Here is a 26933-nt window from a genome sequence, read left to right as displayed (position 1 = left end):
ACATGTGAAGTGCCACTTTACCAGGCCTTACTCAGATAGGAGAAAGTGTCAAACTGCTGAGAGGTTTGAGACATGAATAAGAGACCATGGTCTCCAGGCAGCACTGCCCCGGAGCTGGGTGAACATGAACCTGACCAGGTTAATAGAACCAGGGTTTTGTTTAATTGCCGCGGAGAGCAGTTCGCATTTTTGCTGCTGCCTAGAATAGAAATCAGATTCACAGACTCCTCTTTTTGTCTGCATTCAGTCTAAATTCAATGGGACAAGAGAGTAAGATTCTACTAGTCTTCGCTCTTCTTGGGGTAAGAAGTGTAAAGTGTGAGTAAAGTATGAAAGGGGGAAAAAGTGATTCAGAGGAGTGCGGAAACAGGGAGGGAAATGCTGATCAGAGGGAAAATGGAAAAACTATGTAAGCCTAAGTCAGGAAACATGGGAAGACAGAGAAGTGGGAAGAATGAGAAAGTATGTGAAAGAAAACAAACAGGAAAAGAATTAATACTTTGTGACAACTACAAGCTAAATTTGTATATTGCACCACCCTTGTGATTTAACAAGCTGAGAGTGGAACTTTGCTGCGTGTTGGCTGTATCTTTGCTCAGCTCCCACTTTCCAGAGCCCCATTTCAAGCTGACTACTGAATGTACAAAGATGGGCCACCAGGACCACACACGTATCAGCTTATGACGCCATAGCAGCTGAAAGGGCCCTGAGACAGCTAAACACACCCTCTTCCATCCCTCACCCATATGCACACATATTTGAGAAAAGCTTGAGGTCCGGACACTTTAAATGACACACTGGTGGAAAAGAAGAAGTGCATTTAGAACTCAAACCTGGGACTTTTCATTCTAGGTGCAGTATTTAACAGCTGGTTTCTTTGTCATTTCCTTCCAGATTTCCTGGAATTCATTTTCCCAGCTTGTGTCATGGACTCATTACCTCCTAGTTCTGTTGTCTCTGAAACTCTGTCATCCTCAGGTATTTTGTTTTGTTTTTTTGTCTCTTGTCCCCACAGGTCGTCCGTCAACAAGTGTTGTACATGTTCACATCCTTGTTGCCATCTGACTCCTTTTCAGCCGGCTCAAGACTCTGGCAGCTTTCACCCTGAACTATTCTAATGACTTCCTATCTGTAGCGCCTCCAGCTCTCTTAGAGATTGCAGTCGGAGTAATCGTTCTAGAATACAACACTAACTTTGTCAGTTCTGTTGTTCAGTGGCTTCTCCTTAGCTACCAAACTGGACTGTCCAAACTCCCCGGCGTGGCCCGAGACTTCCGTAATCTGGCTCCTGTGCTCCTTTCCAGCTGCATCTCCCACTATTTCTAAATGGAATATGCCCAGCATGGTCCCGTTCTATATACCGCACGTCCAGGATATTCTTATTTCCCTTTCCTAACTCAAAGACCTTCCTTCATAAATCTTTCATGATTTTCTCTCTTCAGCTCAAACTAGGTTCTCTACTATTTTCTCTTAAAGCACCCGTAAGATTCCACTTTATGCCATGTGTGCCCATGTCTTGAGGCCAGGTGATGTCCTGTTACCTGTTTTTTAATCTCTCTACAGTGCCTCAAATATAATAGGTAGGCATCAAATGCTTGTTCATTTGAACAAAATGGAGTTTGTGCCAGAAGACAGGTGAAAGAATCAGTCACATAGAGAATGAAATTAAATCTACGTTAATTTTAAATTCCCAAGGCTTAAATAACAAGTGCTTCAGAATGTATGTTATATGCTATTGTACTAATTACATGCTAACATACTAATTAGCTATTAGTGAGAAGGCTGCTGCATGATTTATCCTTGCTTTTAGAAAGAGGAAAATGTTTGCCTGTTGGACAGCTCTGGAATGTCTATCAATTTACTGTGATTTCTTTTTGAAATAAAATTTGGAGTAGAAATTGATAGGTGAAAATTCTATACACGGCAAAGAAGATTTTACATTTTCCTTCTCAACTACAACAGCATTACGCCACGGTGTTCTCAGGTCCAGTACTGTGGTTTGGAATATAGGTAAAACCACATCTCAGTGAAGTTCATCTGGTACTTTTGGACACTAAAATCTCAGTTATAGAATCACCTATCTTCTAATTGTTTGCTTTTTTGGGGGTAGGACTCTTGCAAATGTGACTAAGAATTGCCTTCATGTGGTCTTGGGTTTTAAGGTAGAAATATTTTTTTCTTTCCATTTAAGTCTAGTGAAATGTGCCTCTCTGTTCCTTGCATGTGTTCTTTGACGCGCATGACTGGAGCTGAGGCCCATCCACCAGCCCCCCCAGCACTTGGACAGTCGCTGAGAGGGGGGGGCAGCAGCAAGCAAGGGGACGCAACATCCACTGGTGCCTATATGACAATTCCCGTGTCAAAAACTTGCTGTTAAGAAGTAAGAAGATCCTGAGCCATGGGAATAGGTAAAGAAGCAGGGGCTGAAGATGCTCGGAAGAAGAAGAGAGGGGCTAGGTGATTTTAAATTTACCAAGAAATTGAGCTGTAGACCACTCGCCTTCCAAATCAGCAAGGAGATGAGGCCCTGTTGTTCCGGTTCTGCCTGCAGAGCTGGCCTGGGACTGGTTCCTGCCCAGTGAGTCGGATTCGGTTATTCTACCAGCACAGGATAAAGTGCCGCCCTGCCTACTCCTTGAAAGCTGGTGTGCGGACAGGCTTTGAAGAGGAGTTCCTGCGCCGTGGGACTCTCAGAGTGGAACAAAGGGAACACATCTAAACATCTGGCCACATTCCTTTGCTCTTAACCACTCTGTTCCCGGACCCAGAGGTGACTACTGGATACCAGAGATCACAAAGAAATGTAGTGGGATTCGTTCCATACCTGAGGTGACCGAGTCAGTTCTCATGATCCTGGAAAAACAAACAGCACGTTTCAAAATGTAGCACAGCGCGACCACAAATATTTAGAAGAGAATGACTAGGTATGAGATAACTGGCCATTCTCTGAATGCTTTGTAGCCAGTAATGAAACATGTTTAGCAAGCCTAGGGATTACGTAGCAACACATTTCAGAGTAAAATTACCTACATTTCTGTTAACATGCAAGCTATCCAAACTGTAAAAGCCATAAAAGTGAATAAATAGTATATGATAACATATAATCTATTTTTATTTTATCTCTCACCTGTCACTCCGAGAGGCAGCAGACGTCACCATCCTACTGCCTCTCCAAGTGTCTGAAAGCTCATTTGGGGCTGAGACTGAGCTAATTGCAGCTGCTCAGGGGCTTATGTGGAGTCTCTCGTGTTGGGAATATAGGCTCTCATAGAGACGGGAGAGAGTCCGGATGCATGGGGTGAGAAGGTGCCCACCTCTGCTGGCTTTTTCATCACAATCTCTATGGCCCTGTTGGGGGCGACAGTGCTAGGAAATCTTGCAGACAAATAACATGCCCAATTATTTACCCAAGTAACTCCATTTCTTTTACTGGATAAAATAGGAGACTAGCTGTCAGTTTTTCAGATCATTTCACTTTCAGAAATGTCTTTGGATAAAGAAGTTTTCTGCATTCTTTAATTTTTAAAATTAATAGCAATAATTAAAATACTTATTTTCTACTATTTCTCATTGGCATGCTGAAACAAACTTCAGTCACTTAATTTTTTTACCAAATCTTTGTTTCTTGGCTACATTTTTGGGAAGCATTGCAGTTTGAATAAAAGAAAGCACTTGGGAAGAATAATTGTCCTCCGATAATAGCTTCCCAGATAAACGGATAAAGACATAATTATGATCTGTTTTAAGCGGTCTGGCAAAGAAATCCAGGTTGAGGTCTCCAATGGATCTCTCTGAAATATAGGTTAAATTAGTAATTTTCTAAGGAGTTTGCAAATAAATGCTTGCATAGCCTTCACCAAATAGGTCTGGTGTTTACATGAAGGCTGAGCTTAATGATAAGTTTTTAAGAGACTGAAAAATACTGAGTAAATGTACTTTAAAAAATAGGTGTAACTGGGGATGTACTGTATGGTGACTAATATAACAAAATAGAAATTACAAAAAAAAATAGGTGTAAATTAAAATGAGGCCTGACGTTGTCCTCTTTAAAACAAAGGGAAGATTTGCAATAGCACTGTTGTCAGGGTATGAGAAGGAATATAAATGCTTCATAAAGTAAATCCTTCACTTTTAAAGGACCTAGAGTGACATTATAGACGTCTCCATAGTCTTTCACTCATCTAGATTGAAATTGCTCGATTTACATTTTAAAGACTAATAAATCTGAGGGCAAAATATTCAACAAGGTCATCCTTTAATTTTTTTTCATTTTCCCGAAGTACACGGTTATAAAATGTCACTGAAATCCATGGTCTTGGAGAGGAAAAATAGGTAGAACTTACTTCTCACTTTCACAGGGTATTGACCTAACCCTACGAACGTCCCAGGAATAAACTGAATTCTGTTCTGTTCTTAGATATAACATCTTTCTTGCATAATGAACATACTCAAATTAGGCTCTAGCTAGTAATTATGTTCCAGATGCAAATACTCAATAAAAAAAGAATCCATTCTTGATTAAGTTGGGCTTAAGAGGATTGCTTGGAACCAGAATTTGTTTTTTGTTTTGTTTTTAATTTTCTTTCTTTCTCCCCAGTAGAGTCAGCAGATGAATGATGATACAGGAAGCTGACAGACTGAAGGGCAGGGCCTAGAAGAATTTGGGATTTACTAACCTTCAAGATCCTTTTTATCTTTAAAATTCTATGATGTTTGCTGTTTATATGGGAATTCATTTTACCATGTTTCTAATTGTGATCATAATAGTTAGACTAGCAAAATGTTGTACATGCAGAGAATTTTACATCCTAAAAATTTAAGTCATCGTTACAGTTTTTAATATTTTAAAAAGCTATTACAAGCTAATGTAACGCTCAGGATATTTAGGGTAGTGGGGCTATTCTGTGTGTAATGGGGGGTACATGTCGCTATGCACCTGTCAAAACCCAGAGAGCTGAGCTGTACAACATACAGAGTTAACCTTAAACTAGGAACTATATAATTAACGATAATGTAACAGTGTTGTTTATTAATTGTAACAAATGTGCCATGCCACACTAATGCAAGGTATTAATAAGAGAGAAAACTGGAGATGGGGGGAGAGTGAGGAGGTGGCAGAGGGGTGGGTATATGGAGCTCCATGTACCATCTACTCAATTTTTTGTAAATCTAAAACTGCACTTATAAAAAAAGTAAAGTCTATTACTTTTATAAAGTTTTCTTTTTCTTCTAAAAGCTAATCTCACGTTTCAGGGCATCTACTATGTGCAAAAGGGCAAGGAAAGAAGAAGGTGAAGTGATGTAAACAGCTCACTTTGTGGGATTTTGAATTGCAGTGTCTCTGAAGCGTTAGATAAGGCAGGTGATAGAATTGGAGACATATGGATGAAACAAAACAGAAGGAGACACAGTGATCAACTATTTAGAATAAATTGCTAAATTGAATGGATTCATTTTTTATCTTGTTTTTTTTAGAAATCTTACGCTTTTCTGTGAAAGCCATACTCACTCGTGGTAGCGAAATTCATTTCCTACTGAGTGCACCTGTTTCTATCCCCTCCTTCTTACATTCCTTTCTCCTGTCTCTCATTACTTGGACTGATGGTTGGTATTTCCATCTCCCTTCCTTACTCTGTCTCCTGTGTTTTTCTTTGTCTTTGTCCTTCTTTCTCCTCTAACACATCAGACTGACCAATTAGCCTTTTTAGTTCCAAAAAAGAGTTCAATGGTTATTACCATCAAGAAATAATAGATCAGTGTTCTGGGCGAGATTATTTCAGCTGCTTCTCCACCCTCCATCTGAAGCAGGAAAATTTCTTGAACATTGAACAAATTTTTTATATATTTTTTTCTTTTTTGAATCCAAATTTCAGAGCTCCTGGTCATTTAGGAAAAGTTCCTGAAGAAGGCTCCCTTGAGTTTGAGCTGATAATTCTCACTCTGGCTATAAAGAGGAATACTTATTTTGGCTATGGGACCTCAGGAGAAGACCTCATGGGAGAGTATTTCTTGCTAAACTCTCCTTTGTGTCTAGGACTGGCTTCTCATAAGGCAATGATTCTCAGACTTGGATGTGCATTAGAACTCAGAATGCCAGAGTTTAGGCTTCAGTAGGATGGGATGGGCTGCAGAGTTTACATTTTCCACAAGTTCCCAGGTGATGGTGCTCACCAACCACACATTGAGAATCATTGGCATAGAAATCCTAGATATTAAACAATGCTTGCTTTGAGCAGACCGCCAAAAGCATTGAAATCATTATCAATCTCTACCAACACCTGCAATGTGTTGGCGCTTGGAGCTAGAGGCTCTAGGATTTCCAGAAATGTGGCAGTCCAGAAGCTAAAGCAAACAATGCTCTGATTTCAAGGTCTGTGGTTCTTGTAAGGATCACCCATTTCCTTTGCTTTCTTTGACCCCTCCCGAGCCAGGAGAAAAGGTTGAAAAGAAAGCGAGCTTTGAGTAATTAATCCGCAGTTGCTTAAGATATTTTTTGAGTAAGGGTTTCTGGGGTTTGTTTTTGTTTTTGTTTTTTTGAGACAGAATAGCCAACTTTCTTTTATCTACACTATTGGAAATGAATGATTAGTGACAATAATGATCGTTTACTGAGCGTCTAATATGTCTGGTGTATTAACTGTTTCCATTCCATTCCACTCCTTTGGGGACTCTCCAGAACATACTTATAGTTGACTTCACCATACGTTCTGTCGTTTGTTTTAGCAGTAGATTAAAATTACATACGAAACACAAATGGGCCTTGACCCCTGGCAGGAGAATGTCTGAAGGCTATCCAGGACAAATGGCTTGATGCATGTTTTTGAGGTTTCCAAGGAGAAAGTTTCTACAACCTCCAGAAATTAGTTCTGTTATTGATTAATATCTAATCAATGGTATCCATTAATTATTTTTTATTGATTGATTATCTGCTATATTGTTTTACTATGTAGTAAAATCTTCTTTGTGTTTAGTTACAATAAATTTCACTTTAAATCCACTTTTAAAATTTAGCCTTTAAATCTGTACTTCTTTGTACATTGAAGATGGTAATTGTCATATATTACAGTTTTCCTGTATTAAAATATTTAAGAAGTTTTATGCTTTCTTCCCCCAGTTCTCTGGGTTCAGGTTTTGGATGGTACAGTAGAAAGATCACTTCAGAGATATAGAATCATCTTTCTACTGCATTCAGCATAAGTCAAAACTACGTTAGATTCGTGTCCAATCTAATCTAGACTCTGAGCTCTCCCTTGATCCCTCCCTTTCTTTCTTCCTCCCCCTTCCCTCCCTATTTTAATCAATTCTTCTTCTTCTTTTTTTTTTTTTTGGAGTGATTACCAGGTGCCTGACATTGTGAACTTTTTAATATCAGCTTATTTAATCCCTGCAACAACTCTACATGTTCAGTGTTACTCCCATTTTACAAATGAGGAAACTGAGGCCTGAAAAAAATTAATTTAACTTGCCCAAGAATAGAGGAAACAGGATTTGAACCCAGGGTTGTCTGACAGCAAAGCTCATTCTTTAGCTGCTATGTCTTTCAATTAATGCATCCAATTAATGCCTCCTAGCATCAGTTTTGATTTTAAATTATGCATGTAATCATAATAATGATTATGTATAATAAGAGTTTAATGGAAACATCTATCAGTAGCTACAACAAATATTAATTCCTTTAATCACAACTATGCCCAAACACAGTGGTTTCTTATCATTCTTTTGTAGAAATAAAATACCATTGTATATGCATTTTTCAGAATTCTACTTTTCTAGTTTGCAGTTCCTTACTAGTCATATAGGTCTTTTTTTTTTTTTTATAATTAATTTTATTTTATTATATTATGTTAATCACCATACAGTACATCCCCTGATTCTTGATGTAAAGTTTGATGCTTCATTAGTTGCGTATAACACCCAGTGCACCATGCAATACGTGCCCTCCTTACTACCCACCACCAGTCCATCCCCTTCCCCCACCCCCTCCCCTCTGAAGTCCCCAGTTTGTTTCCCATAGTCCATAGTCTCTCATGTTTCATTCCCCCCTCTGATTACCCCCCTTTTCTTTATCCCTTTCTTCCCCTACCGATCATCCTAGTTCTTATGTTCCATAGATGAGAGAAATCATATGATAATTGTCTTTCTCTGCTTGACTTATTTCACTTAGCATTATCTCCTCCAGTGCCGTCCATGTTGCAGCAAATGTTGAGAATTCGTTCTTTCTGATAGCTGAGTAATATTCCATTGTATATATGGACCACAGCTTCTTAATCCAGTCATCTGTTGAAGGGCATCTCGGCTCCTTCCATGATTTGGCTATTGTGGACAATGCAGCTATGAACATTGGGGTGCATATGGCCCTTCTCTTTACTACGTCTGTATCTTTGGGGTAAACACCCAGTAGTGCAATGGCTGGGTCATAGGGTAGTTCAATTTTTAACTTTTTAAGGGACCTCCACACTGTTTTCCAGAGTGGCTGTACCAACTTGCATTCCCACCAACAATGTAGGAGGGATCCCCTTTCTCCACATCCTCTCCAACAATTGTTGTTTCTTGCCTTGTCTATCTTTGCCATTCTAACTGGCGTAAGGTGGTATCTCAGTGTGGTTTTGATTTGAATTTCCCTGATGGCTAATGATTTTGAACATTTTTTCATGTGTCTGTTAGCCATTTGTATGTCTTCATTGGAAAAGTGTCTGTTCATATCTTCTGCCCATTTTATGATTTGTTTATTTGTTTCTCGTGTATTGAGTTTGAGAAGTTCTTTGTAGATCTTGGATACCAGTCCTTTATCTGTGGTGTCCTTTGCAAATATATTCTCCCATTCCGTGGGCTGTCTCTTAGTTTTTTTGACTGTTTCCTTGGCTGTGCAGAAGCTCTTTATCCTGATAAAGTCCCATAAGTTCATTTTATCTTTTATTTCTCTTGCCTTTGGAGATGTGTCGTGAAAAAGGTTGCTCTGGCCGATGTCATAGAAGTTGTTGCCTATGTTCTCCTCTAGAATTTTGATGGATTCCTGTCTCACATTGAGGTCTTTCATCCATTTGGAGTTTATTTTTGTGTATGGTGTGAGAGAGTGGTCAAGTTTCATTCTTTTGCATGTAGCTGTCCAATTTTCCCAGCACCATTTATTGAAGAGACTGTCTTTTTTCCACCGGATGTTTTTTCCTGCTTTATCAAAGATTAGTTGCCCAAAGAGCCGAGGGTCCATTTCTGGGTTCTCTATTCTGTTCCATTGGTCGATGTGTCTGTTTTTGTGCCAGTACCATGCTGTCTTTGTGATCACAGCTTTGTAGTACAGCTCGAAATCCGGCATTGTGATGCCCCCAGCTTTGTTTTTCCTTTTCAACAGTTCCTTGGAGATTCGGGGCCTTTTCTGGTTCCATACAAATTTAAGGACTATTTGTTCCAGTTCTTTGAAAAATGTCCTCGGTATTTTGATCGGGATAGCATTGAAAGTGTAGATTGCTCTGGGTAGTATGGACATTTTAACTATGTTAATTCTTCCAATCCATGAGCATGGAATATTTTTCCATCTTTTTATGTCTTCCTCAATATCTTTCAAAAGTGATCTATAGTTTCTAGCATATAGGTCCTTTACGTCTCTGGTTAAGTTAATTCCAAGGTAACGCATGGTTTTTGGTGTTATTGTAAATGGGATGGATTCCCTAATTTCTCTTTCTTCAGTCTCGTTATTCGTGTATAGAAATGCAACTGATAGGTCTTTTAATTGAAATTCTCTATTCTTTTCCTAATGGAGATCTGCTATTTCACTAAATTAACATAATATTTCCTCGTTAGCCATTCTAGTTAGCCAGTGGTCGTTTGGATTGCTTTCAGGTTTTAACTACAAAATATGTGTTCAATTATTTTCCCTTTTGAATTACTTCTTTGACACATGTTCCTTTAAGTCAAGGGCTATAATCATTTGTAATGTGAATTGCCAAATCACTCTTTAGAAAGCTCCCACCATTTACAGTGACCCCATCAGTGTTACAGTTAACATCTAATTGAGAGCCAACTGGTAATTGCTTAACTTGTATTTCTTTAATTATCAGTGAGATTAATTCCTCATTAAGTGTTTGTCTTCTGGAGTAAATTTTCTATTCATAACTTTAACCCATCTGCTAATTAGTTCCTTTACAAGTTCCCATCAGCTATGTCTATATATGGGAGGTAAAACCATTAAAGATTATCTAGTTATTATTATTCTTTTCCCGTTCCGCTGTTCTGTATTTATTTACTTAAAATGATTTTGGGAGGCAGATATTTATAGCTGTTACACAATCAATCAGCCTGGAACTCTGTTCCCCAAGAGCTCCACCCTTCCTTCAGATCTCTGCCCTTCCTCAGAGAAGCTGTCCCTGACCACTGTAAGATATCCTTCCTCCTCCTCAAATCCCTGTTTCTATTCTGTTACTCTGTTTTTGTTTTTATCACAGTACATTCCAGCCGGCATAATGTATTTCTGCTTTTCTTTTAAATAATGACCCAACCCAGGTCTTCCAACCCCGGCCAAGTTGACCACATCTTTACTCCAGATTTCCGCTCCAGTCATGATCTCAGGGTCGTGAGATCGAGCCTCGAGTCAGGCTCTGTGCTCAGCCGGGAGCCTGCTACAGGATTCTCTCTCACCCTCTCTCTCTGCCCCTCCCTCCGCTTGCACTCTCTCTTTAAAATATTACATAAACAAATCTTTAAAAAGAATAAATAAAAGTATGAAAATATTTCTCCAGATTATGAAGTTATTAGTTGGAAATGTAGAAAAGCGTAAGAAATATGTAGAGAAGAACATGGAGAGAAGTCTAAACACAAAAGCAAGAGTGCCCATTGTCACTCTGGGAGATGAGTGCCTTAACGCCAAAACGCAGACCCTCCGCCTCTAGCCTGTATTCTTCAGCACACACAGTTGGCATCAGATAGCCTAGAATGCGAACTGAAGGGTGTGAGAAGTTGATAGGAAAATAAAAATCAGAGGAGGTTAAACCAAATGTGGACAATGGTGACTATGTCACCATTCAGTTACATTGCATCCATTGTTGAGACTCTTGCGCAACGAGCCAGAGTTGCAGGGACTTTAGAGCATACACTTACTTCCATTACTTCATGCCTGGCGTTTCCCCGCCTCACATACCTGGATTCTTCACCCTTGAGATCTGTGCTCTTAAATTCAGTTGCCCTTATTTCAGAGGATCTGGCACTCATCCCTCTGGATGAATTTGTCTCACTTTCTTCTTGAGTCAAGGTAGTATGAAAACATCGTTCACCTTGGAAAGTCAGCGTTACATTTGAGATGGTGACGTGTTTGGAGGGTTCTTTGAGCTCGTTCTTAGTTTTTGTATCTCGTAGACAGCCAGGCTTCAGAGTGTTTTCCATTTTTTCCTTTGAAAATAACGGACACAGCAAATCAGGTAACAGAAGAGCATCACACAGAAATAGATGATTTATGGAGCAAAAATATCTAATACGGTAATCATGTCATTGGTATCTCAGGGGCACAGGTGCAATATTGAGGGAATGAGGCTTGGTCGTGGGGAGGCTGACAGTCTGGGACCTGACACAGCACGTTCAGAAGCTCATGTGGTCTGGTACACCACTGTCAGCTTACACCTGATAATTAGTACTTAATTACAGCATTTCCTTTTTCTGAATTGTCAGGGCCAGGAAGGTTGTCTAGAAATACCCTGCCACTAACTCCCCAGTCTGATGTTGCTCTTAATTTAAGATTATCTAATAGGTGAGGGGCGCCTGGGTGGTCAGTCAGTTAAGTGCCCGACTCTTGATTTCGGCTCAGGCCATGATCTCAGAGTCTTGGGATCAAGCCCGGCGTCAGGCTCTGCACTCCGCGGGGAGTCTGCTTCTCTTCCTCTCTCTCCCTTGCCTTCTGCCTCTCCCCCTGCTGATGCATGCTCTGTCTTTCAGAAAAATAATAAATCTTAAAAAAAAAAAAAAAGAGTACCTAACAGGTGACATGAGTTGGGAGGTTCACACTGAGACGAAAGAGTTCATTGCTCAAAAGACTTAGGACCTATACCTAAAATTAATATCATAAAATCTCTTCTGTTCTCCTCATTTCCTGGGATCTATTAATGGACCACCTCTCCTAGCCACTCACTGCCTTTCTCAGAATCTGTCTCAGGCCTCTGAGCAATTGGTCAGCTGGTCCTAAACGCTGTGTCTCTCTGTTATCCCCCCACACCTGCGCATTCCTCCTCCATTGCCTCCTTGCCCACTGCCTCTATTAACTTCCCTTGACAATAATAAAGTATTCTTCTTCCTTAAAGAAATTTTTTTTTCTGTCAAAGAAAGTAACACATATTTCCATATTTATTATGTAATGTTTAGAAGATCCTATAAGATATAAAGTGAAAGGGAGAAATTTATTGCTTGCTTGGGGCCACTGGCCAGAAACTACTACTCCTATGGAACATGTCATTCAGGCTTTTGGTCCTTCTATTTATTTTGTATGTGTCTGCTTTGTGACAACATTTCAGTTCCCTACCCTACATTGTTCACTTAATGATTTATTAAAAGCATTTTCCTCATGTCGTTAAAAATTGTGTGTAAAACTGCTTGAACTTTTTTTTTAAAGATTTTTTATTTATTTATTCGACAGAGATAGAGACAGCCAGCGAGAGAGGGAACACAAGCAGGGGGAGTGGGAGAGGAAGAAGCAGGCTCATAGCAGAAGAGCCTGATGTGGGGCTCGATCCCATAACGCCGGGATCACGCCCTGAGCCGAAGGCAGACGCTTAACCGCTGTGCCAACCAGGTGCCCCAGAACTTTTTGAATTTAAAATTATTTTTATTGGAGGAAACGGAAAATGCAGAAAAGTGTAAAGAGGAAAATGTTAATCGCTTATAATCCCACAATCTAGAAACAAACTGCTGTTAACGATACGACTTTCCCCTCCTATTGCTTGTGAGCATATAAACGTATTTTTATATAACAGGGATCACAGTCTTCATTTTTCACTCAACTTTTTTCAATCATGAAAATTTCCCCAGGTAAAGAAAAATTTTCCCAACAATTTTTAATGACTACAGAGTAGTCTTTCACTTAACAAATATTTACTGACTGTCTATGATCTTGCCAGATACTATGATTGCTCCTGGAAAAGATTAATACAGCACCTGCCCTTTATGGATTTACGTCAGTTCAGTGATTCCCCTGTGGTGGGTGTCTAGGTTCTTTCCAAATTTTCGTTATTTCATTTTGACAAATATGGTATAAATATAGTATAATTAACATCTTTACAGCTAAATCCTCATTCTTATTTCTGATTAATTCCTTAAGGAAGATTCCTAGAAATGGAATCACTGAGTCAAAGGGTCTAAGCATTTTTAGGCTCTTGATTCATAATGATTTCAAGAAAGTTTGGGCCAATTTTTATCTCTACCCTGAATCTATATGAATTCCAAGTTGACCACATCTTTACTAACATTGACTATTTTTATTCTTTCAATTAACGGTTTTATAGGTTTTTTCCAAGTTTGCACTCCTTTGATTACTGGTGTGGTTAAACTTTCTCCAGTGTATTTATTGGCAGTTTTCTTCTTATGTATAATGTCTATCCTTGCCATTTATTACTTTTCTATCATGGGCCCCATGGAGGTTTTCCAGCAGTAGGTCCTCCAATTTATCCCTTTATCTATAATCCATGTGACCATCAGATTAATCCTTCTAAAAGCACAGTTCCTTCACTCCCGCACACAGAGGGTGTTTATGGTTAAAGTTTGCCCAAAGAGCAATGTCCACACTTCTTGATTTGGCATTCAAGGTTTGCAAACAAATTTACAATCCTATATCTTAATATTTTCCATATATATTATGCTCCAGCCAAATCTAACTAACCATTCTTGGATACGGCTGAGCTTTTCCACTTTCTAGCCTTTTCTAAAGCCACTCACTTCTTCTGGCACTTTATTTTTCTATTTCCACCCTCACTTTTACCCGTTGAAATTTCACCCCATCCTTCGATGTAGTGCGTACTTTTATACACGTTAAAACCTTAAAATAGCCCTCAAGTGACATTAATATCCTTGTTTTGGGGACGAGGAAACTCATGAAGCTCATGCAGCTCCAGGGGTTTGGCCAAACAGCCCTGCAGCAGGGCAAGAGCCCAACCCAGGTCTTCCAACCCCGGCCTGAAGTTCCTTCCGTCCCACCGTAGCTTTCTGATACTGGGTTAAATTTGATGGTAAGGATGGTCCCTGCCTCTTTCAGGGTACATCCTACAACTCCTTTATACCAGGGCTCAGGGCTAATATCTCGTTATTAAAAGTCGGTACTCAGAGCACATTCCATAGCATTTTGATAACCAGTGTCAGCTGCTAACCAGGAAGTGTGATCTCGGTTATCACTCTTGTTCTCGATTATTAAAGAATGAAAGTCTGCCATGTCGCTTACCTTTTCCTCTTGCTTAGCCCTTAGTATGTCATCATTTTCAAACACCACTGTGACCTCTGAGCAGTTTGGGACGTCACAGAGATCTGTGACTTCTGTGACTTCCGTCTCAATATTTATATCTGGGGCCTCTGTGACCTCATTTTCTGGAATATCTGTGACGTCAGTGACATCGGTGACATCTGTGAAATCTGAGAAATCTGTGCTTTCTACGGCACGCACGGGGTTGGAACATGTGCACAGGGCTGGCCTCTGTAGACCTGTGAGCGCTGCAACATCCATGATGTCGGCTGAGCCTGTGATGTCAGTGCTATTTGTGATTTCCGAGAGGCTTGACACTTCTGACAGTTTGGAAGCTTTGGCTTTCTCTTCATTCAAGAGGGAGATAAGTTCCACCCACCGACAGAAGAGGGTGTCCTGTCTACAGGCAGGGGCGCAGAGCTGTAGGTAGTAGGCTCGACCGCTCACCAGCTTTACTTTGAGGCGCATGTTCTCAGCATCGTGCACAGAAAGAGTCACAAACTGCAGAGGGAGAAACCTGAAAACAAACACAAATGTCATCTGGAGACCTGACTGGAGACCCATCAAAAGGCCTCCCCTTTTCTGTTGTATAGCAGTTTGCAGAGTGACTTGCAGGACAACAGGCTTGTCTCCCAGACAGACCTGGGCTGGGGCAGGCGTGGGGTTGGGCAGTACCTTCTTATGGCCACCATGTTCCCGGGTCTGGTCTTTAGCTTTTGAGGCTCAAAACTTTGATTTTTAATGCATGGAACCAAGCTCCTGAGGGCCATCTCCCTCAAATCATATTCCTAAGACTCTGAAGAACTAAAGAAAATCAGAGTATCAACTGTTTATCATGAGAGGTTGTCCCACTTAGTTAATCCCGCAAAGTTGAGAGAAGTTGAGTGGTTACTCTAGGTTATACAGCAAGTTAGTGTCTTGAGACAAGACCAGAGTGAATTCTGATGGAAGCTGGGATGCTGGGGAAGGAAGAGCAGTTCTAGAGAGGCAGTTCATAATGAATCTTCAGTTGCTGTTACTTAGGTTTGATTTTTAAAAATTAACTACCTGTTTGACGGCCAGCTTGTCATAAGCTATTTTTCCAGACTTTAAGTCCATGACTCTGTCATTTGTAGCAGAGTACAAGTGAGATGCTCCCTTGGAGCAAATGTCATTGGCGTTTCTATTTTCAGCTTCTCAGGGGTAAAGCATATTTTCCAAGAGATCCTTAACCTCTTCCCTTTGTAACTCACCTGGTGAGCACCAGGTTCTCTGGTGAAGGAGATGTCAGGAGACTTTGAAATAAGGGTTCTGTATCTTTCTGAGCTTTAGGTGTCAGATGTGCCAGAAGCATCACATTGGGGGTCTTGTGGGTTTCACTGGAAGAGCAGATGCCTACAGTCACCCAGTTGGCTCGGTTATGAAGGTAAATGGATTCACCTCTCCTGTTAACCTAAGGCAGAGAATAGGAAGGGGAGTTTTCTGCTAAAGTGCATGGCCCTGACAACCTTGCTTACCTGAGCAGTGTAGGAAATAAAGGAGAAATGAACCACGGTGATGCATTTGTTCAATCACTTGATGTGAATTCCTGGAGATATCACAGTGAATGGACAGACACAGTCCCTGGGCCATGGGGGTTCTATCAGGGAAGGTAAACATTAAACAAGTATGTCACTAATTATTATTGCAAGAAGTATTACCAAGTACTAGTTCAGAGTGCTGTGCTGTGAGGAATATAACCGGAGATTTGATTTCAGAGTGGTGTGCTGGTACATGTGTAACAACTATCTCTTAGAAGATATGCATGTATTTATTATATATTTTACTGATATATAAGATAAATAGCACACAATTTACAAATAATGATGTATTCAGAACTTTATTTTAAATTCAATATAGTCAATTGGTTCTCACAGAAGTCTTCATTGACCTTTGTCGAACTCTCATATCTGTAACCTTAAGAGCATAAATAATAGTAAAATGTAGTAAAATACTAGGAACAATGAGGTTTGAGTATACGAGTTTATATGATTTAATTTTTAATCATACCTGTGTTTAATCACGGACTTGCAAATTTTCTGAACACTTAACCAGTCAGCCAGCTCCAGCACACCCCAGACATAGGGTCAGAGAAATCTCCTCTGAGGAAGAGACCTCTGGCTGAGACCCGAACAATGTGGGAGTTAAACTGGCTGGGTGGACAGGAGAGCTTTACAGGCAGAGGAACAGCATATGCAAAAATCCCAAAGGCCAAGAATCTTGGCCAGTAAAATCTCTGCCAGTTGGAAGAAAAGAAGACTGGAAAGTGGCCAGACAGGGACGTGAAGGGAGCCAGAGAGGGGCAACACTTGGTTTCTCAGCTGCACATTAACTCAAAAACACAAAAAAAATCACTTAAAAACAGATATCCTCAGAAAGAAGTTGTAACCCACACTGTGGACATGCCCAGAGCCATGCCTGATTAACAGAATCCAGAATCCAACCAGTACTGCCCCTGAGGGATGGTGCTCCGGCTCAGGGGTTAAATATGGATGAACCTCAACTGGTCATGGTGATTTCATGGCCTTGCCACTGCTTGCCTTCAACCGGGCCATATGGCCTAGGCCTGGCCAATGAGACATGGGGTGGGGTGGGGGAGCTCCTGGTGGCTCCGGAAAAGGTTTCTCAGTCCTCACAAAAAGTTGCTATGGTAAGAGTATATCTTCTGCCTCTGGCAGCTGTCACTGTCCTGTTTGCATGTAATGTCCCGAGGGGAGCCAACTCCGGGATGGAGCAAAAGAGAGGATCTGGGTCCTTGAGGACTCACTGCAAGTGAGCTGATGCACTGTGGCTCTTTTACTTTGAGATAACTGTTGTTCTTTTTTATTTAAACTTGAGTCAGGGTCCTGTGGCACTTTGCTGCCAAAGACATGCTAACCATGAGAGGTTGTGTATGTTGAAGGGAATAACTCATCCAATTCTGATATGGGGCATGTCTGCCTACAGAGTGCTACCTAGCTCCCCCAGGGTCATTAGAGTGTGCAAGGTTGTTTGAAAAGGGTGTAGGAAGAAGTGGGGAAAAATAAAATAAGATTATTCGTTATAAAGAAGCATATAGAAGATAAAATCATTAAATCATGACTTACCACATGTGTGCTGGGCATTACTTAAATATTAGTGTTCTTTAGACACCTGCCTCTGGTGCTCTGGGGGTGAAGAGGTCTCCCTAGAACCCAGGCATCAGGGCAGAGAAGACGTTTGTGGAAGAAGTGTCTGTTGTCTTCCTTGTCATGTTAGACTTGGTCGTGGCCTTACTGTGGAGTTTAGGGATATGGGCTACAACCATGAACTCATTTCCCTGCTAGTCTGAAGATTTTAATGTTGAATGTCTAGAGAAAGCAAGAAGTGCTCTCAAACGCATTGAAATGCAGTTTCATTCATAATGTAGATACGTTTTTATGAGAGGAAAACTCTTCTCCCTGACAATTTGACAATTATCTTTTACTTTCAGAACTAAGAGCCAAAATTCATTTTAATATCCAGTTGTGTCATAGATGGTATTCTTTAAAATGTCTTCTAAATCTAAGAAAGGAGCTATCTGAATGCTTTCCTGTGGCAGGATGTTCTGAATTCACTGTAACCTCTTCATGTCATTTTGGGAAGATTATGATAGAACCACAATTATGGTGGAGTTAGAACAGAATTCCTAGGTGAGAGTTTGCTGGGAAAATTTGAAATGAATTTTTCTTTAACATTATAATTATTTTAGGTTGGTTAAAGTCCCAAAATTGTTCCCTTTAATTGTCTTATACATTCCTTTATCACATTTAAAATAATTCTTCTCTTAATCTTTTCAATTTCTTCGAGAAAATTAATCACTGAAGTTACTGGAACTTAATTCAGGGTTCAAATATTATTTACCTGGATAAAATTGCTCTCTAATATGGGAGGAGATACAAAAGGGGCATACTCTCCTCCATCCAACATATTTTGAAGATCTCCTGGATCTTGGGAAGGTGGGACGGAGATGGCATCTTGCTCATTGATTCTTGCAGTAGAGTTTCTATTGTTCTTCTTCATGGCGCTTACAAATAAACATCAGAAAGTCAAGGGAATGGGAACACAACAGATATAGAGAAAATTTAATATGATAAAGTTGCCTCACTTACTCATTAATTCAAGAAATTTTATCAACATCTATGATATGCCAGGCATTGCATTGGGCATTGGTGATACATTAGGACATGATTGGTAAGATCCCTGCCCCTACGCAGCCTGGGGTGTGGGGCTGGCAACCCTAATTAATGAGGGAAGTTAGGAAAGGCCTCTCTAGGAGGCTGTGAAACATGTGTGCCACATCCCCCAAACCAGCATCTTCTGTCTTCTTAATTAATGGTACCACTACCCTTCCCATTATGCAGAGTTCTCAAATCTTTTTTTTTGTTTTGTTTTGTTTTTTTGTTAGTAGGGTATCAAAACTATATGAAACTGAGAACATCTTTTCCTGACCATTCACCCTTGACTGATGCTTAGCTCTTGGTTGAGAGGTAAATAGTGGATTTCTATCTAATTAATGACTGTTGTCCATCTCCGTTCTCTTGCTCTGGCTCTCTCCAGAAACTGCTTCGACAAAGAACAGGGCTCTGCATCATTGGATTTCACCTTTTATTGACCAGAAATGACAGAATTCCAAGAAGGGAACAAGGCCTCAGAATGTAATTCTGTTCATATTTTCAAAAGATCACCCCCTTCCCTCTTCACAAATCCCATGCCAGTGAGAGGAGGGGTCCTTAACTGGCAAGCAGCTGCTCCTGTGTTCCACTGTGGGTATATAGTTCCACCTCAGTCCTTTCTCAGGGGCTTCCTCCCCGCCCCTTTGCTCAAGCTAAGGGGTAAGTAGTGGACATGTCTTGTTGCTGTCCCAGCCAGGATCACGGCATGCGGAGACCACAGCTACCTGACATTCTGTGAGCAATGAATCTGGGCACAGGAATTCCCCATCAGACCTTCTGCTGGTGGCAACCCAATGCCCCCTTTGGCACATCTATGCATGAACATAGGGAAAGTAAAAAGAATCAGGAAAAGCAAAAAACTAAAATAGTTCAATGAAGCTAAAATGTAAAAGGAATGAGACAAAAAGAAAGAGCATTCAGGAGAAGAGAGAGAAAACCACCACCACCACCACCATCTGAAACATAGGGATGGGAAATAAGAATAAAGTTTATTTAGTGCTTGATATGTGGTAGGTGGCAAAGACTTTACATGCACTATCTTGTTTAATTCTGAAAATACTATGAAGTAGCACTCTTCAGATGCTCATTTTATACACCATGCAGCTGAGGCTTGGAGAGGGGGTAACTTACACAAGTCCCCACACCAGGATCCAAACCGTCACAGTCTGACTAATCTGAGTATGACTTTGCCTATGGTTCAATGCTGCCTTGAGTGCTTGGAAAGATGGACGTGAGAGGGGTCAGAACGGGTCAGGACAAATGGAAAGGAGGAAAGGGAGGAAGAATATAGAAAGTGTCTTCCTTCTTCCGATTCCCCTTTATTCCTGAACAGTTTTGTCCTAGATCTATTGGGACAAAGAGAGGCAGGAATCTGTAGTGGGAAGGGTGGGGGGCCTTGGCTCAGAACCCAAAGGAGGCAAGAAGGCCTCTGTTGTCAGGAGAAGGGGGGTGCAGTGTAAGAAATCAGAACCTAGCATGGTGGGGTGGGTGTCCGAGCAGGAGAGAGGATGGTAGAAGAGGAGGGCAATTGGTTACATGCAGGAGAATTGATCAAATAAAATAGGAAACCATGAGAATCTATACTGATATAAATAAATGAATAAATTAAAAGTTTGGTGAAGAACAGAGAATTTACATCATTCAAAGTACCCTCTACCAGCATACTTTTTAATTTCAAAGGAGGAAAGAGTAACTTTATAGTGAAGACGTCATGCAGACACCATCATAGTGGAGTGATGAACGAACACTATCAGTAATGGGACAAATCAAAATGGTGCATCACTTTCTAGGACACAATGCGGAACACAGAGCATTCTCCTGTGATACCCCTCCCAAAGATGCATGACCTGAATCCAACCATTAGGAAATATCAGACAGATCAATTTGAGGGATATTTGACAAAATAACTGGCCTGTGATCTTAAAAAAAGAAATGTCGACATAAGGAAAGTCAAAGAAAGACTAAAAAACCATTCCAGACTGAGGGAGATTAAAGAGACGTGATAACTAACTGCAATCATGCTTCTGAACAGGATCTGTTAGCTGTGCAGCCTGTTATCGGACAAATGGTAAAATTGGAATGGGGTCTGAGGATTAGAAGATGGTATTATGCAACGTTCATGTTCTGATCTTGATGGTTAGATTTTGGCTACGTAGGAGAATGTTCTTGATTGTAGGAAACACAAACTAAAGTATTTGGGGGTCATGGTGCATTTAATTGGCAAATTACTTTTAAAAGATATGGGTGAGAAAGTTATTTGTACTGTACTTACAATATTTCTGTATGTTTGTGGTTATTTTAAAGACATTAATGGAAATAATAATAATAATACTAGAAAGAGGAAGTAAAAGGTATAGAGGAGAGGATGGGGGATGTAAAAGAAGATCTAGAGGAGATAGACAAGGTCTGAGGGTTAATGTGCAAAAAGGCTTTGTTTAGTCACCTCAGCTTTCCAAGAAAAGAGCTTTGCAACAACAATGGAAGAATTCTTATAATGATTAAATGGTAGGAAGAAAGCACATAAAGGCTCGTTGTCATCTATGTTTTCTCTCCTTCACGACTTATCCAATAGCACAAGGCATCTATTCCATCATCACTCTGTTGAAAGACGGTGAAGCTGCCTTAGAGAACCAGAGGACATAGCAAGTGATCCAAGTATCAGATAGATTCTTTGGGGCCTAAATATATGGGGAACCTTCTGGAACACAACAAGAAATCATTAGGAAAGAGCATTTTTTTGATGAAAGCAAGGTATGATGGCAGAAGGAGAACAAAGGTCAGCAAACTTTTGGGTCAGGGTGATAAGCAAAGTCACAGCAACTGTTCACCCTTCATTTTCCAGAATAGCTGTGGCTTCTTACACTTTTGTCCTTCTGAGCTCAGACTCTCTCCTATCAGTTCATGTGCTCCCTCTGGAGATCTAGAAAAGTTATCACTATAAGCAGCATCCTTGGTACCCGGAGTTCCCAGGAGAGGAGAAGAGGCAAAGAAAGCTTGGAAAGTAAGTCGAGAAGGAATGGGGAGAGAATGGAGAAAGGGAAGGAGAAGGCGTGCCGAGGTAGAGCTTAATCTGGTCTCATCAGTACACACCAGCGTATCTCACCTCAACTCGGGGCCAAGCCACAGTCCTCTCTCCGAGACGCAGTTCTTAACTCATTTCAGTTTGGGCTTCCTCCTTTTCATGATGAAGTCTTTGGCAAAGGGAACAAAAATAGAAAATAAAGAGCACACAAAGGAACAGTACAAATCCTTACTTCTATTTCATAAGAGATCCGTGTCTTAGAAAGAGTTTTTCTACCTAAGCAAGGTGGGTGAAATGCTCAGAGGCCTGCTGTCTGTATTTGAGCTGAGCTGTTTTCAATGATTCTAATAATCATGGTCTTTTGGCGAGTGGAACAAGACAGTCATAAGTTCATAGCTCAGTGTTGACCTGAAACTGTCTAACAGTGAAATCCTGGGCTCTTAGGAAGATATTTGATAATGTGACAAAGGAAGTAATACAGACTCAAATAACTATTGTAAATGGAGGGTCATAAGAAGCCTGCATTATTTTCTTCCTGTAAAAAGCCAAAGTAGCCTATATTATTAACTTTCCAGCTGTATGAATGAATATACCTACAGATGTTTACACTCACTATTTTATCACTTGTGTATAGTTCTCCATATTGTGCTTGCAGTCACTATAGACAATACTTTTCCTCTTCGTAAAATTCTGACTTAAATAATCCCTTCAGGAATACCTGGGCCAGGTGAACTACAACCACAATCACCATCAGAACTCAAGTGCCATAAGGCCAGTATGGAAACTGGTATAGTGGGAATATAAAGGACTCTAGTTCACATTTGGGTTCTGTCACCTACTTTTGAGATCTTGGGCATGTTACTTAACATTTCTGAGCTCAATTTCCTCATCTATAAAATGAAAATAAAACTACCCAACTCAGTGCAGTGACGTAGAGGAAACAGTAAGCACCACGGCTATCCCACAGTGAGCACCTGAATGCCTATATTGGTCTACCAACACTTGCTCCTGTGTCAAAAAAGATACAATTTACTCGGCATTTGCTGGGCTGGGTTCCCTCTTGCTCACTTGCAGTTTCATATTTCCTGAGTTCTATTCATTCTAAGAAACATATTTTTCTTCAGCTTAACAACTCTGAAATGGAATGTTCCTTGTGATACCTCTCTGCTGGTGAGGGGGTGGGGGAACTTGCATGGTGATTGTTATTTGGCTGCACATGCACGAACTCAGTCATGGTTAGTCACATGAAATTATGTACATTGATTGTAGTACATGGGTTGCATTTAGTTGCCATTTAAAATGTGTTCTAACAGAGATGCCCTTCAACAAATGACTGGATTAAGGAGTTGTGGTCCATATATACAATGGAATATTACTCAGCTATCAGAAAGAACAAGTTCTCAACATTTGCTGCAACATGGACGGCACTGGAGGAGATAATGCTAAGTGAAATAAGTCGCAGAGAAAGACAATTATCATATGATTTCTCTCATCTATGGAACATAAGAACTAGGAAGATCGGTAGGTGAAGAAAGGGATAAAGAAAGGGGGGGTAATCAGAAGGGGGATTGAAGCATAGAGACTATGGACTCTGAGAAACAAACTGAGGGCTTCAGAGGGGAGGGGGGTGGGGGAATGGGATGGACTGGTGATGGGTAGTGAGGAGGCCACCTATTGCATGGTGCACTGGGTGTTATACGCAACTAATGAAGCATCGAACTTTACATCGGAAGCCGGGGATGTACTGTATGGTGACTAACATAATATAATAAAAAAACAACAACAAAAAAATAAAATAAAATGTGTTCCTAAATAAAAAAATACATGGGGACAAATGAAAATGAAAACAACAGCCCAAAATCTTTGAAATGCTGCAAAAGCTGATCTAAGAGGGAACATTATAACAATACAGCCCTACCTCAAGAAGCAAGAAAAATCTGTAATAAACAGCCTAACCTTACACTTACAGGAAAAATTGTATGCCAACAAATTGGAAAACCTAGAAGATGTGGTTAAGTTCCTACAAACATATCACCTTCCAGAACTGAATCAGGAGAAATAGAGAATTTGAACAGAGCAATTACTAGCAATGACATTGATAATTAATCAATGTTAGTAATAAAAAAACTTCCAACAAACAAAAGTCCAGGACCAGATGGCTTCACAGGTAAATTTTACCAAACATTTAAAGGAGAGTTAATACCTGTTCTTCTCAAACTTTATCAAAAAATAGAAGAGGAAGGAAAACTTCCAAATTCATTTTATGAGGAGAGCATCACCCTGATATCCAAACCAAAGACACTACAAAAAAATAGTAATAATAGTAAAGCTACAATGTCTCTTATGAACATGGATGCAAAAATCCTCAACAAAATATTAGCAAACCAAATCCAGCAACATATTAAAGTTATTCACCATTCACCATGATAAAGTGGGATTTATTCCTGGTTCAAAATCCACAAATTAATCAATATGATACATCACATCGATAACAGAAGGGGAAAAAACCATATGATCATTTCAAAAGATGCAGAAAAAGCATTTGACAAAGTACAACATCCATTCATGATAAAAAACCCTCAACAAAATAGACTTAAAGGGAATATATTTCAACATAATAAAGTCCATATATGAAAAACCCACAGCTAACATCATCCTCAATGGTGAAAAACTGAGAGCTTTTCCTCTAAGATCAGGAACAAGACAAAGATGTCCACTCTTACCACTTTTAGTCCACATAATGCTGAAGTCCTACACATACCAATCAGACAAGAAAAAGAAATAAAAGTCATCCAAATTAGTAAGAAGGAAGTAGAACTTTCACTATTTGCTGATGATATGATACTATAAATAGAAAGCTCTAAAGACTCCACCAAAAAACTATAAGAACTGATAAATGAATTCAGTAAAGTTTCAAGGTACAAAATTAATATACAGAAATCTGTTTATTTCTATACACTAATAATGAAGTAGCAGAAAGACATTAAGACAACAATCCTGTTTACAATTGCACCAAAAAGAATAAAATACCTAGGAATAAATTCAACCAAGGCAGTGAAAGATTTGTACTCCGAAAATTATAAAACACTGATGAATGAGGTGAAGAAGACACAAACAAATGGAAAGATATTCCATTCTCATGGATTGGAAGAAGCAATATTGATAAAATCTCCATACTGTTCAAAGTAATCTACAGATTTAATGCAATCCTTATTAATATACCAACAATATTTTTCATAGAACTAGAATAAATAATCCTAAAATTTATGTGGAACCACAAAATACCCCAAGTAGCCAAACCAATATTAAAAAAGAACAAAGCTGGAGGCATCACACCCCAGATGTCAGGATATATTACAAAGCTGTAGTAAGCAAAACAGTGTTGTACTGACACAAAAACAGACACATAGATCAATGGAACAGAACTGAGAGTCCAGAAATAAACCCACGCTTTTATGGTCAATTAATCTACAATATACAATGGGAAAAAGATAGTCTCTTCAACAGATGGTGTGAGGAAAACTGGACAGCTACATGCAAAAGAATGAGAATGGACCACATTCTTCCACCATACAAAAAAATAAACTCAAAATAGATTAAAGACCTAAATGTGAGACCTGAAACTGTAAAATTACTTTTAAAATAGACAGTAATTTCTTTGACATCAGCTATAGTAATATTTTTCTAGATATGTCTCCTCTGGCAAGGGAAACAAAAGCAAAATCAAACTATCAGGACTACACCAAAATAAAAAGCTTTTGCACAGCAAAGAAAACCAGTAGCAGAACAGGGCAACTTACTGAATGGGAGAATTTATTTGCAAATGATATATCTGATAAGAGGTTAATATCTAAGATATATAAATAACTTATACAATTCAACACCAAATAACCCAAATAATCCAATTTAAAAATGGGCAAAGTTCGGCTCAGGGCGTGATCCCAGCGTTATGGGATCGAGCCCCACGTCAGGCTCCTCTGCTATGAGCCTGCTTCTTCCCTCTCCCACTCCCCCTGCTTGTGTTCCCTCTCTCTCTGGCTGTCTCTATCTCTGTCAAATAAATAAATAAAATCTTTAAAAAAAAATAAAAAAAAAATAAAAATGGGCAAAGGACCTGAATAGACATTTTTCCAAAGAAGACACTCACATGGCCAACAAACACATGAAAATATGCCCAACATCACTAATCATCAGGGAAATTCAAATTAAAACTACAAGGAGATATCACTGTACACCTGTTAGAATGGCCAAAATAAAAAAAAAATAAATATTGGCAAGGATGTGGAGAAAAAGGAACCCACATGCAGTGTTGGTGGGAATGCAAATTGGTGCAGACACTACGAAAAACAGTATGGAGACTTGTCATAAAATTAAAAATAGAATTACCATATGATCCGGTAATTCCACTAGTGAGTATTTACCCGAAGAAAGTAAAAACACTAATTCAAAAAGATATATGCACCCCTACATTTATTGCAGCATAATTTCTAAAAGTCACAATTTGGGAGCAACTCAAGTGTCCATTGATAGATAAATGAATACAGATGTGTTATATAGGGGTGCCTGTGTGGCTCAGTCAGTTAAGCGGCTGGCTCTTGATTTCAGCTCAGGTCACGATTCTGGGTTGTGGGATTGAGCCCCGGGTTGGGCACCTCACTCAGCAGGGAGTCTGCTTGAGGATTCTCTCTCTCCCTCTCCCTCTGTCCTTTCCCCCACTCCAGTATGCACTCTCTCTCTAAAATAAATTAATCAATCTTTAAAAGAAAAGATGTGATAAATATATATAATGGAATATTACTCAGCCATAAAAAAGAATGATATCTTGCCATTTGCAACAATATAGATGGACCTAGAAGGTATAATGTTAAGTGAAATAAGTCACTTAGGGAAAGACAAATACCATATACTCATATGTGGAATTGAAGAAACAAAATCAAACAAAAAAGCAAACTCTTAAATATGGAGAACAAACTGGTGGTCGCCAGAGAAGGGGGAGGGATGGGTGAAATAGATAAAGGCAATTAGGAGTATACTTATCTTGATGAGCACTGAGAAATATGCATAGAATTGTTGACTCATTCTATTGTACACCTGAAACTAATACAACACTGTATGTTAATTCATACTTTAATAAAAATAGAATGTTTCTGATAGTTACCTGAAAACTTTTTGTTGACACCTTCTGGTGTGGTTAAGAAAGTTCCAGTAGAAAACTTGCAGAAGGCATGTTAGAGGCTTGGAAGAAGGTCCCAGAGACTGGAGTGGAGTACTCTTTTAAGAAATGCACAGAAGATGA

At 39.7% G+C, this 26933-nt stretch overlaps 1 protein-coding gene across 2 annotated transcripts; it reads right to left on the bottom strand.

Moving 5' to 3' along the window:
• Nucleotides 1-275: 275 nt before the first annotated feature.
• FAM71D (family with sequence similarity 71 member D) lies at nucleotides 276-26898 on the bottom strand. 2 transcript variants are annotated; one of them, XM_019805795.1, is made up of 8 exons: nucleotides 26796-26898; nucleotides 21719-21806; nucleotides 18305-18467; nucleotides 15658-15857; nucleotides 14408-14942; nucleotides 11132-11379; nucleotides 2825-2853; nucleotides 276-415 (listed from the first exon to the last, which is right to left on the bottom strand). In XM_019805795.1, the coding sequence occupies exons 3-8, from the start codon at nucleotides 18461-18463 to the stop codon at nucleotides 351-353; spliced, it is 1236 nt and encodes a 411-aa protein (XP_019661354.1). In that variant the 5' UTR covers nucleotides 18464-18467; nucleotides 21719-21806; nucleotides 26796-26898; the 3' UTR covers nucleotides 276-350. The 2 variants fall into 2 exon arrangements, with proteins under 2 accessions (XP_019661354.1, XP_011230446.2); XM_011232144.2 differs by lacking the exons at nucleotides 21719-21806; nucleotides 26796-26898 and adding an exon at nucleotides 21059-21083.
• Nucleotides 26899-26933: the final 35 nt, after the last annotated feature.

This window comes from Ailuropoda melanoleuca, chromosome 14, assembly GCF_002007445.2.
Source record: "Ailuropoda melanoleuca isolate Jingjing chromosome 14, ASM200744v2, whole genome shotgun sequence".
NCBI lineage: Eukaryota > Metazoa > Chordata > Mammalia > Carnivora > Ursidae > Ailuropoda > Ailuropoda melanoleuca.
This window is presented reverse-complemented; position numbering and strand designations above follow the sequence as displayed.